The sequence below is a fragment of the Meles meles genome, chromosome 9, assembly GCF_922984935.1.
Source record: "Meles meles chromosome 9, mMelMel3.1 paternal haplotype, whole genome shotgun sequence".
Classification (NCBI taxonomy): Eukaryota; Metazoa; Chordata; class Mammalia; order Carnivora; family Mustelidae; genus Meles; species Meles meles.
In genome coordinates this window covers 104,355,539-104,368,474 of record NC_060074.1, presented here as the reverse complement: position 1 = coordinate 104,368,474, position 12,936 = coordinate 104,355,539, and the positions used below count along the sequence as shown (strand labels likewise).

Genomic DNA, 12,936 nt, shown 5'->3' with positions numbered 1-12,936 from the left:
GAAGGAGCGAGCTGCGTGCTGCTGGGAAGGCCTGGTTAGAGGGAGGACACTGAGCAGTGTGCTGAGCTTCTCCAGGCACCTCCACAGGTCTCCCCTAAAGTGGCCATTAGTATCAGAGCCTTGCATCCTGACTTTCCCTGCCTGAGTCGTAAATGTCCTTCGAGACTCCGCTCCAGCCCGCTGACTCCAGAAAGCCCTTTCTTCCCACCTCCCCACTCCCAAGAAGGGCTCTCTCGATACGCTGTGTTGGTTTCCAAAATGTTACCTGCTCCGTTGAATGAAATCGTCATCGTGTGCCATGGACATCCATCTCTTTCACTAAAATGTGAGCTCTTCAAAGCCATGAACTCACTTAACAAACACGTATTAAGCACTGACTGTGAGCCAGGCATGGGTCTAGATTTAGAGATATTGCAGGGACAGATCAGAATCTTACTTATTTCCAGGTCCCCAGGCCCCAGCACAATGCCTGACCCTTAACCAGGTGCCTGATGAATGTCTGTTGTTGTGCTGAACACCTGCCATGTGCCGGTTCCTGGATACATGACGACACTAAATCCTCAGAAGGATTCGTTGTAAGATCGTTGTTTTCTCCATTTTGCAGATGAGGAGACTGAGGCTCAGAGCGGTGACGGAACATGCTCAGAGACTAGCAAAGGCAGGCGTCAAACCTAATTAGTACCCAAAAGAACCTGAGTCCTTCCTCTAGCTCTTGCTGCCCCCCTGGTATGGTGCGTGTCCCCTGGGAGATGGGCTTTTGCAGCCCCATGGGCTAAACTCCCCAGTGGGAATTCTGACAGGCTTGCTGGTCCCTTGGAGGAGGGGGAGAGGGCATGTGAAAGAAGCGTGAGGGGGAGCAGCAGAGGGAAGGGAGGAAGGATGAGGTTGGGAGACAGATCATACCCAATTCTGAATTCTTTTCTAGGACTTTCTCCAGCCAGTCAGTCCTGCTCTGTACGAGGAAGACTGGGCGGGGGACCAAGGTGGAGATGCGGGTTTCTTCCCTCTTGGGGTCTGTCATCCAGTTGGGGGACACACGTGAGGTCTTCAGGTCTGGTCAGAGCAGGGTACTTTCATAACGAGACCCGGCAAGGATTGCTCAGTGGGGACAGAAGGTTTCAGAGGAGTGGATGGACCCTGACCCTCTGACCCCTGCAGATGACCATTTCCATCACCGACTTACACAAGGATAGGAAGCTTATGTGATCACATTGGCAAAATCCATAAAATTAAGAGAGAATGTTCTAATGATGGATGGCAGCACAGAGGTTCAAAAGGATGCTCTGGGCTGCGAGAAACAGAAATTCCCAACTTGGGTAATAAACAGATGTGGCTCATGTAACTGGGGGTGCAGAGAACAGGCTTCAGAACTCTTTCATAAGGCAGCCCTCCGAAGCTGCCAAAGGACCGGATTCTTGCCATTTCTCCTCCTGCTATCCTGGTGGCTTCCTCTCAAGGCTGCCACCTCTCCATGTGGGATGACTGCCATTGATAATGACAGCCACATATCCCCCCAGGCCTGCTTGCCCAGGTGGAGAGACAGTCTGACTTCCTATGGCTCCTTCCCAAGAGCAAGGAAGCTTCTTCACCCAAACCCCAGCTAGCTTGTCCTCCCATCTCACTGGCCCAAAGTGACTTGAGCCTGCCCACCCCGGAGCATCCCTGGCAGAGGGATTGGGACACAGGATTGGCTTCGGCCAGTGGTTTTCAAACCTTTTGGCCCTTGGACCCTTTTACATTCTTAAGAATTATTGAGGACCCCAGGGAGCCTTTGTTTTTGTGAGCTATATTTACCGAAACCACATCGGAGACACTGTCAGCGTTGGACTCATCAGCTGGGGAACAAAACCCAAGGCCTTAACCATGATATTCATCCAGGGCAGAAACTGTAAAATCCCAAAATAAGGACCTGAAATTTAACAAATGTAAATGCAAAGTTTGGACTTAATTCAGAATAGTTATTGGCCAAAAATAGTGGAAAGGAGAACTACCTTGGCTTCAGCTCACATAAAAAATTTTAAAAATGTAAAAAAAAAGAAAAAAATCCCTAAGATCACAAAGGTTTTCAAGCCATGTAATTTACTGGTGCCTAGATGCTGGTCCACAAGCTTTGTCCTTCACTCAGAGATCTGAGTCATCCTGTCTCTTACTGTTGAAATGTCTTTTCTCTTCTGATCAAATGATGGTGGAAATGAGCACTTGTTGGCTGTCTTTTCTTCAATTTCCTCACTTGGCACACGCCGCTCTGTTCACCAACAAAAGCCCACAACAGTGCACGCAGATTGGCAGAAAGGACCAGGCTGCTGCTTGGGTAAATAAAACAGGGTTTGCTTACCTAGAGTGGAGGTGGGCATCCGGTGGCCCTTGAGCCAAATCCAGCCCACCACCTGCTTTTGTAAATAAAGTTTTATTGAGACATGGCTATGACCATTTACACCAAAAGAGCGAAGCTAAATATTTGCAAAAGCCCAAATTGCACCCAAAGTCTAAGATGCATATTATTTGTCCCTTTACAAAAAATGTCTGCTGAGCCCTGATCTAGAGGATGTAGAGGGAAGGTCAGGAAAGGCAGCAGAGAGATGGGCAATGTAATCCAGGACAGACAGCAGTGAGGCTTCTGGCCCCAGGCCCTCCTGAGGGGAGTCCTTGTTGCAGATGTGGAGGGCAGGTGCACTAAGGGCACATCAGACCTCCTGGGAGCAGGGCTCCTTCTGGATCAGGACTTACACACATAATGCAGGGACAAGTGCAGCTGGCTGGTGTCCTGAGGGTTCCCTGGCAGGCAGTCAACCCAGCCACAGGATAATGCGGAGCACTCAGCCGGAATGCTCCATCCTGTCACCCCGTGCCTCCTCGTGCTGTCACAGACTGGCCCAAATCTGCTTCTGAACTGAGAGCGGCAAAACCAGGGGGTCCTAGGAGTGAGGCTCGTGCCCTCAGGGCTGGGGCTCCTCCTGCTCGTGCAAGATTATAAGCCGACACATCATGGGTCCTCTTATTTCTCAACATTTGACTGCCCTTTTGTGTCCCAAAGTCAAGCCACCACGAATCTAGGGCAACCTACTGCCCTTTGGCTCTCTTCTTCATTCCTGAGAGGTGGCTCCTGGCTTCTGGGATCGCAGTCACACCAGTGGGGAAGCTCAATGTCACATGGCAGCCATCCCATCAAAGGTTGCCTCTTTCTCTCAGAAAATCTTTGGTCACTCTGAGTCAGACTTCTTTTTGGTAGCTCCCTCCCCTTGGAGCCCACACGGTGGGTCTTAGACCTCTACCTGTCAATCGTTCTAATACTTTTCTGGGCTCGGTTTGTTCGTTTATTTCCTCAGGGTGTAATGTACCCAGTTTTTTCATGCACTCTTCCCTCCTCCAGAAATGTTCCAGTTTATTCCTGTGCCTCTTAAAATAGCACACCCAGAACTGGACGAAACTCTCCAAACGTCCCCATGTTGCCTGCTGTCCCACAGCACTCCATTATCATAACTGAAGATAGGTCTAATTTTTTTTTTAAGCTGCTCCTTTGTAACTCATACTTCTTACTGCGATCTTGGATCCGTGACTCACGTTGAAGGGTGGGTGATGGGGCTGGGGATTGGAGGTGGGAAAAAATCAACATCTTCTGAGTGTCTTGTAAGTGCCAGCCAATGTCAAGGTACTCTACCTCATACTTTATTTGTTCTTCCAACAAGCCTGCAAGGTAGATATTACCCCCATTTTGCAGATGAGGAATCTGAGGCTCAGAGAAGTTAAGTAATTTGCCCAAGGTCACACAGCGGTTGAGTAACAGTCCTGGGTTTGGAAACCATGTCTCTCGGCTCTGAAGCCTGCATTCTTTCTCTTCAGTAAACTTCTTAACACCATGGAGCTTGGGCCATTTGAACCTCAAGTCATTCTCATAGGAACAGCTGTCAGCAAGGTTTCCCCAATACTATTCTTGTGCCCCCCACCTTTTTTTTTAATTAATTACCTTTTTCTTCTGGTTATAAAATAGCACTTATCCACTGGAAAGAAATGAAAAGTATGGAAGAAATACAAATAAAAATAACAACTCTCTCCACAGACTTACCATCCAAAGTTAACCATTAGTAACATCTAACACATCTTTTTAAAATCTTGTGGTCTATGCGTGTATGTGATTGAACCACACAAAATGGCTGGTATTCAATCATTTGACCTACAAAAAAAGGCAATTTCATGTAATTCAACCTAGTATTTTTTTTTAAACAGATAGCAGGAATCACACTGTATCTAGAAAATTTGTATTCCGCCTTTTTGCTTAACGTTACATTCTTAGCACGAGCTAACATCTGTTAAAACTCTTGGTAATCACCATTTTAATGGTGGCATACATCAAAATAATGATTTAAAATAAGTCAGTTAATTGTTCTATTGTTGGACATTTGGATATTTTTCATCACACATTGTTCTGTGATGAACCTCTTGATGTATAAATATGCTTTTCCTTTTGTGCTTATTTCTCTCTGTGTGTGTGTGTGTGTGTGTGTGTGTGTGTGTGCATGCTAACTTCTTAGAATTCCCAGAGGTAGAAGGGAGGTCAACAGGAAATCATATTCAAAGGTTCTTGATACATGCTACTTTTTATTTTTAAAGATTTTTAAAATTTATTTGTTTGACAGAAAGAGAGATTGTTAGTAGGCAGAGAGGCAGGGAGAGAGAGAGGGGGAAGCAGGCTCCCTGCTGAGCAGAGAACCTGATGCAGGGCTCCATCCCAGGACCCTAAGATCATGACCTAAGCCCAAGGCAGAGGCTTAACCCACTGAGCCACCCAGGTGCCCCAGATACATGCTACTTTCAGGAAAGACTCAAACAATGTTTGCTCCTGCTCTACCCTCAGCTGCATAGAATAATATTGCCTTTAAATATTTGTTCATTTGGTTGGGAACAGATGGTATAGCATTATTGGTTTAATTTTCATTTCTTTGATTCTTCTTCAGGCTGTCATGCAAGTTATTTTTTGCTCCCAAATGACGCAGGTCTTACGTTTCTCTTTATATGTGGTCTTCTCCCATTCCATTGAGATTCTTTCCAAATCAAAGATGAGTCAGTAATGTGAAGACTCATTAATATGAGTCCAGTGTAGAGGAGAGGGAAGGCGATGGTCCCACTCTACTCCTTCCTGGTCAGAGAATATACTGGAGCTTTCCAACTTTCAGTTCTGGGAGTCTTATTTAGGAAGGCCGTTGCCAACAGAGCATATTAATTGAGCAGGAGAGTGAAGGATCGTGGAAAGAGACTGAAGACACAGAAAAAAAATGTAATGCTGAGACTGTATGTGAGAGACAAGTGGGCAGAGGAGCTGTATTAAGAAGGGACAGATCTGGGGCGCCTGGGTGGCTCAGTGGGTTAAGCCTCTGCCTTCAGCTCAAGTCATGATCTCAGGATCCTGGATCGAGTCCCTACATCAGGCTCTCTGCTCAGCAGGGAGTCTGCTTCCCCCCACCCTCTCTCCCTGCCTCTCTGCCTACTTGTGATCTCTCCCTGTCCAATAAATAAAAAAAATCTTTAAAAATATATATCTTTTTAAAAAAGGACAGATCTATCTGTATGATATTTGCAACCCTTCTAGAACTCTGAAACCATTCCAAAATGAAAGTTAAAAAAAAAAAAAACTCTAAGCATTCAGTTTATTTCAAGCGGCTCCAGAAGTGGGTATGGAAAAAGAACCAATAGGGTGCAATTTAAAAGTCATAGATTTTAAAGATCGTTTTGTAGTTCATAAGCGTGATGATTGGCTGGTCACGCTCCCGTGTGACATGTGCCACCCTCAAACCTTGTTACAACCTTGGCACATTACCCATCTGATATGAAAAAAAAAGTCATAGATTTTAGCTTCACATGAGAAAAATTATCTGATAGTTTGCACCCTTGTATACCAGATGACTTCCTCAAAAGGCAGTTAGCCTACATCCCTGGAGGGATTCAAGCAAAGGCTTGGATTCAGGGTGATGGTGAGGGGCGCTATGCATGGGGTAGAAGTTTGGGCATCAGACGATCACGGAGATCTTCTCCAAAGCCAGGGTGTTCCTAGCCTATGAATTGAGGTCCAAGGAGTCTGATCAGCATAGCCGGCGGCATTGAAAGGTTCATTGAAAGGTTCGAGCTGCCTGAGCTGGCGCAAGAAGCCCAGCCACCCGGCGGGCAGGGCTCCCACACCCCTCTCTCCGCAGCATCAGTATCTGATGAAGCTGAAAGTCATGTACACCGTGGGCTACAGCTCCTCCCTGGTGATGCTCCTGGTCGCCCTCAGCATCCTCTGTGCTTTCCGGTGAGAACACATTGCCAGCTCTCTGTCTCCCCAGCCTTCCCCAGGCACAGAATTTGGGTCTCTTTAAATTGCTCAGGCCAGAGAAAGGAAGGTGGGACGGGCGGGGGAGGGGGGAGTGGTGGGCATTTAGTGACCTCTTGATCTAGACCTTACTCGAGACAAAACATTGATGTTCCTGTGACTTTGTTCGTGTTTTTACTCATCCACAGTTACTGAGCATCACAAGGAACTCATTGCAGATGTACTAGTTGTCATTTTCACACGATGCTGTAAGATAGGTCTCATTACCCCCATTTTACCAGTGTGTTAGCCAGACTCCTGGTTGCAAGAAACAGAAATCCACCTTAAAACAGTTTAAGAAAACCAAGGTATCCTGACCCACATAACTGACAAGGTCAGGGGTCTCTGTCTCTCTCTAGGAATGGCTGGATCTAGGTGCTCAAACGTTTCAGCAGAACTAGGTCTGTCTCCCTCCCTCTCTTCACTCTCCATCGGCCCCATCCTTAGGCAGGCTCTCCTCAGGGGTGGCAGAGACATCCACCAGCAGCTGTAGGGTACACTTTACTGGCTCAGCCACACCAGGACAAAGAGAGCTTCTTCCCCGTTAGTTGCAATCAAAGTCCTGGGGTGGGGGTGGGGAGGTTTCTATACGCCCGGCTGGCGTCACAGTCCCAACCTGAATATCACTGCAGCCGGGGGCGGAGTACTCCAGTTGGTTGGGTCTATCAACAGGGTGGGAGGATGGATTGGAGCCCAATCCCAGAGCTGGAATAGGTTCCCCATAAGAAAGCCTGCTTCTGGCACCAACAACTGGGGAATGGGTAACGGACCTCTGATCCCTCCCACAGAGGAGGAGACTCGGGTTCTGGGAAGGTGTAAAGGCTTGCTCGAGGTCAAGGTGGTCAGGTTGAGAAGTGGCCAAGCGCCTGTGGCTCTGGCCCCCACGGCCTTGCGTTCTCTCCCTCCAGGAGGCTCCACTGCACCCGCAACTACATCCACATGCACCTCTTTGTGTCCTTCATCCTGCGCGCCCTGTCCAACTTCGTCAAGGACGCGGTGCTCTTCTCCTCGGAAGATGTCGCTCAGTGTGATGCCCACAGGGTAACATGCCTGCGTGCCCCAGAGTGTGGCCAGGCTGCGTTCCTTCCCCAGCCCAACTCTGGAGAGGGTGGTGGTCCCGTTGCTCTTTCTCCAAGTCCCACCCGAGGCTGCACTTAATGCCTAGAGTACAGGGACCAGTGCTGGGGCCGGGCCAGGGCATCCAGGGTGAGGCCCAGGTCTCCACGTGCACAGCTGGGGTCATGTATGAGAACAGCTTGTCGGGAAGGCCCTGGTGGCAGCCCTTCAACTCCCAGCCACTCTGGCAATTAGATACATATGGAGGGTCATCTTTTCCCTCCACCTGCCAAGTCCCAGCTGTGGGCAGATGGCCAGCTCTAAAGAGGGTTGAGAGTGTGGTGCAGAAAGAAAAGTGGGAGCGTATATGTCTGTGTCTGCAAACATAGGTCTGTAGTAAAGCAGTTGTAAATCTAACACCTTTCCTCCTTCTGAATGCTCAGATGACTCTTAGTTCTTTGCAATATTGCTCTGTGTATCAATTGAGGATTCGTTTTGCTGCATATACCAGAAAACCATACATCAGTGGCTCAGATGGGGTTTGTCTCCCACATAAGCAGTCCACAGATGGGGAATCCAGAGGTGGCCCAGTGGCTCCGGAATGCCATGGTGGACACAATCCTTTTCCCTCTTTCTGTTCTGCTGTGCTCGATGCCTTACTTTATACCGCTTTTTACAATATGGCTGCTGCAGCCCCAGGCCTCACATCCCTGTTCCAGTCAAGAAAGAGAGTCAGGGTTAAACAGTTTTTGTCTTTGGGTAGCTTTGCCTTTTTAGGGTGGGAAAGAATGCCTGCCCCCAAGACGCCTATCTACATCTCATTGCCTAGAACCTTGTCATGGGACCATACCTTACTCTAAAGGAAGCTGGAGGATCGAGTTTTTTGGCATCATAGTCACCATAGCAGAGGCAAACAAGGGAGAAAAAGATGGCAGATTGAGATGGGTTTTGTCAACCTGCCTGTCACTTCCCACCACTCCCATCTGTAATCCCTTACAGATCTGTCAAGTTTGTGTTGTTTATAGTTTTGTGTGTTTGTGTGTGTTTTCTGACTCAGAATGAATCTCCCTTAGGGAGATTGGCAGGACAAAGTAAGAGTAGCAGAGTGAGAGTCAGAAGACGTAAATTCAGGGCCCCCACCTCACTGACCAGTATTGGAGAAGTCCAGCAGTCCCCCGCGGGGAACCTTCTTGGATTCCGGTAAACATCAGACTCCTGAGTCAACCACAGGCTCCGCCCAGAATCCAAGTCTGTGGGCAGCGGTAGAGCAGGAACGGCAGCCCACCAGCAGGGCAGCCCTGGGTTACCTGTATGTGACCTCCACGCAGCCCATGTAGCAGCCCTTGGCCCATCCCAGAAGCTGTCCTCTCCCCAGGGACGGCTCAGAGAAAGGAAAGGGCCTTGTCATGTGTGAATGGTTGCCTTGCTGGCACAGAAGCCTCATACCCCACGAGTCCCCAGGCACAGCTTCTGCTAGAGACATGCCTCCAACAAGTCACTGAGTCAGGCAAGGCCAGCACTGGTATCCCCATCTGGTAGTCAGAAATCTCCAGAACAGAGGCAGTGTACCAATCAGGGGCCGTTTTCACTATAATCAACGGTGCCCTCCTAACATAATTGGTATGTCCCTTCATCTGTTTCCGGGGAAATAGCTTGGAAGGGATCTTGTTAATCCTTTGCTCAGAAATCCCTTTCCTTCTGTCTACCCGTGTGCTCATCTGCAAAGGAGGAACTTGGGAGCTGGGCCCTATCTGACGCAGCTTCACTGGTGGCAGCCAAGTCCCGGGTTTGAATGCACTTCCTGCTTCTCTTCTCTGAAGCCCATTAACCTTCTTGCCTGAGCCTGCTGCCATGTGGGCTTCCACCTTCTAGAGAACTCTGTGGGCCTGGGCTTCTGAGAGTGGAAGGCCACAGGGATGGCCAGGAGCCCATAGAGACTTGCTCTGCGACCTGATGCTTCCCAAGCCCTGTCGCTTCGTTTGGGGGGCGGGGGCGGCTGGCAGAGAGGAGCTCACTGTTGCCCAGCCTGGGGCTCACCTGCCTCTCTCTGTCCAGGTGGGCTGTAAGCTGGTCATGGCTTTCTTCCAGTACTGCATAATGGCCAACTATGCCTGGCTGCTGGTGGAAGGCCTTTACCTTCACACGCTCCTCGTCGTCTCCTTTTTCTCGGAAAGGAAGTGCCTCCAGGGATTTGCTGCCCTCGGATGGGGTACGTTTCTCCACGGGTGTAATGGCTGGGGAATGTGGGGAAAGGCACTGAGCCAGAGGACTTGGTTTCTGTTGCAGCCCCATGCTCAGTTAAGTTAGCTAACTCGTGGAATCTTGGGCAAGTTGCTTCTTGTTTAACCCCCTGGCTTTGGTTTATTTGTACATCAAGTAAGAATTCACAGTTAAAACGTAGCCCCAATTTTGGCCATCCAAAGTCTCTTACCATTTGACACTACCCAACTTACCATTTGATACTATGTTTGTTGTTTCATCTTCCTTAGACATTCCATTCATACATATTCATTCTTGCTTCCTTTCTCTATTAGTTAGGGTACTTTTGACTGTAGCTGTCAGAAAATCTGGCTTAGATCAGCTTTAAACATAAAAGAAAGCAACTGGGTCATATATCTGAAAAGTCCAGGGATTCCCAACTTCAGGTGAGGTTGGATCCAGCAGCTCAACAATGTTTCTTTGTGCCTTTCCACTTCACCTTCTGTAACATCAGCTCTATCGTTATGCTGGTGTTCCCAGTGTAATTGCCAGTAGCTTCTGGGGTACCAGCTTCCTTGGTATTTCTAATGAGAGAAAAAGGTCATTCCCAGCATTCCCAGCAAATACTCTGAGGTTCACTCTTGATAGGACCAGCTTGTCTCAGACACATCCCTGACCCAATCACAGAGACCTGAGTGAATGGAATACACTGATTGGCTTAAGGTGCTCAAACCACATGGCTTCCCAAAGGAATTTCAGGGTTCATTTGTAGGAAGGAGGGGAAAAGTAGCCAACTGCAGGCCCCATTCCATCTCTTCCCCCTGTCCCTTCTGATCAATGAAGATGATAACTCCATTTCTTGAGCACTTACTATGAGCAGAGCATTTACATGCATTTTTAATTGCCACCACAATTTCCAGAGGCCTTTCAAAGAAACGTGCTCAAAGATGGGTTGTAATATGTTCACACTGTAGACAAGGGCAGACCCAGGATTCAGATCAAGGCTTGTCTGTTTCCAAAGGTCCCTTAACTCTTTTCTGCCATTAACAAACATCCGTCCATCCATCTATCCATCCATGTACCTGTCCGTCCATCCATCCATCCATCCATCCATCCATCCATGTATCCATCCATGTACATCCATCTGTGTACCCATCTGTCTGTCCATCCATCCATCATCCATTGTTCATTTGATAAACATATATAAGTTACCCACTAGGTTCTAAAAAAATAGCCACATTCCTCTGAGTGACTCATATGCTTACATGGATAGTTATGTGTACCAGCCATTAATTTCATTTGCTTTCTTCTTAGTGCCTTTAATTAAGAAGTGCCCCTGCCAGGAAGGCCCTGTCTGTTCTCCTTGTCTAAATCCTTCCGTGCAAGGGCCCTATCGACTCACATCAGGGAAGTCACCCGAGCTGCCAGAGCACACCGAGCCCTCCCGTAGACTTTGGCAGCCTAATTACCACATGACCCTTGGCCAGCAGGAGCTGTGGGGCTCTGCGGAGGACAGTAGTTCCAAGAGTACTAGGGGACCAGGGACTTGCTTTATGCAGTTGACTCTCCAATAAACACCCACTTTGGAACCTGTCCATTGACCTTGACTCTCAGATCTGCCAGGATCTCATCGAATAAACATAGGCAGTTTCTTTATCTGTAATATCAGGATCACAATTTATTCTACTTTCTTCGAGTGTTTCTTTGCGCTTGGAGGGGCTTCTAGAGATTCCAGAAATAGTTGCATCATTCAAAGATGCCGTAGTCTAATGGGGAGACAAAATTGAATTGTGACATCTCCATCATAGATTTTTAGGAGAGCTTATCTTGTTTTATTATTTTATATATTTTTTATTTTAAAAAGATTTTATTTATTCATTTGAGAGAAGAGAGAGCACAAGCTGGTGGGGAGGAGCAGAGGGAGAAGCAGGCTCTCCACTGAGTAGGGAGCCCACACTAGGCCAATCCCAGGACCCTGAGATCATGACCTGAGCCAAAGGCAGATGCTTAACTGACTGAGCCACCCAGGCACCCCTCAGATTGTTAGGAAGTGTTAAGTGAGATCATGAGAGCCTTCCTTTCTTCCTCAAATGTTTATTGAGCATCTACTATATGCCAGGCCCTGGGGACAGAACAGCACATGAAACAGCAGTTCCTCCCCTCCTGGCCTCTCTGCCTATACAGCCCCAAGGAGACCTTGAAGGGACTCAGGAAGGCCCAGAGTTTTCTGTCTGGGAGAAGCCTTTCTCTTACAAAAGCAGGGGCCCCTCCTCAGTTTGTACGCAACTTGTTTCCCCAGAGACAGGCTGCTTAAATGAGTACACGCTCACTGTAAGACTGAAAAAAACAAAATTAAGTAGAAAAAAATTACCCTGGTCTCATCTAACAAACATTTTTGGGGGTTTCCTTCCAAACTATTTTTCCTACTCAGTTTTTCTCCACGGTGTTGTGGTCATTATTATTATTTTTTTTTAAGATTGTATTTATTTATTTGTCAGAGAGCGCATGCACAAGCAGGGGGAGCTACAGGCTCTCTGCTGAGCAAGCAGGCCAAGGCGGAACTTGACCTGGGGGCATGGGATCATGACCCCAACCAAAGGCAGACACTTAACCGACTGAGCCACCCAGGCGCCCCTGCTGTGGTCATTCTATATGTAGAATTCTGAATCTTGTTTCTTTCCATTAACACACAAGTGTGCTCTGTATTCTTCCAGTTCCGCCATAAACATTTTTTAACTAGTCTGTGGGCATATTTAACCAAATATCTATTATACGGACATTTAGGTTGTTTCTACTTTTCCACTATTATAGATAACACAGTGATAAATGCTTTTATGAACAAAGCTTATTCCCATGTGTAATATGGAATCCTAGAATTGGGATCACTGAATCAGAAGGAGTGGACACTTTGAGGGTCTTTATATTTATTTATTTATTTTTAGGTGTTTTTGGGTTCTTTTTTTTTTTAAGATTTTATGTGTTTATTTGACAGAGAGACACAGTGAAAGAGGGAACACAAGCAGGGGGAATGGGAAAGGGACAACCAGGCTTCCCGCCGAGCAGGGAGCCCGATGCAGGACTTGATCACAGAACCCTGGGATCATGACCCGAGCCGAAGGCAGATGCTTAACAACTGAACCACCCAGGCGCCCCAACTTTGAAGGTTTTTAATACTTACCCAGCACTTTTTCTTTTTCAAGGATGTCGGGGTTTCAGTGGGCACCCTGAGAAGGGTGACACCTCTGGCTCTTCTGGGGATGAACCAAGGTCCCACTCCCTGAGTTGGTGGCCCTCCAGCTGGAGCCAGCGTCAGAGTCACATGGAGGGTGTGTCGAACC

At 47.8% G+C, this 12,936-nt stretch overlaps 1 protein-coding gene and 1 non-coding gene across 4 annotated transcripts in view; both read left to right on the top strand.

Moving 5' to 3' along the window:
• Nucleotides 1-12,936, top strand: part of SCTR (secretin receptor) — a 70,085-nt gene that overhangs the window by 43,150 nt on the left and 13,999 nt on the right. For 2 of the 3 annotated variants that reach the window (XM_046018471.1, XM_046018469.1), the window contains exons 5-7: nt 6,186-6,283; nt 7,252-7,384; nt 9,455-9,608. In XM_046018471.1, coding sequence (XP_045874427.1) covers nt 6,186-6,283; nt 7,252-7,384; nt 9,455-9,608 — 385 coding nt within the window. The remainder of the gene's footprint in view (nt 1-6,185; nt 6,284-7,251; nt 7,385-9,454; nt 9,609-12,936) is intronic. The other variant, XM_046018470.1, reaches the window with a different exon arrangement.
• LOC123951295 lies at nt 5,719-5,822 on the top strand. The gene has a single exon (XR_006820437.1). It is a non-coding gene; the product is annotated as a small nucleolar RNA U13 (small nucleolar RNA).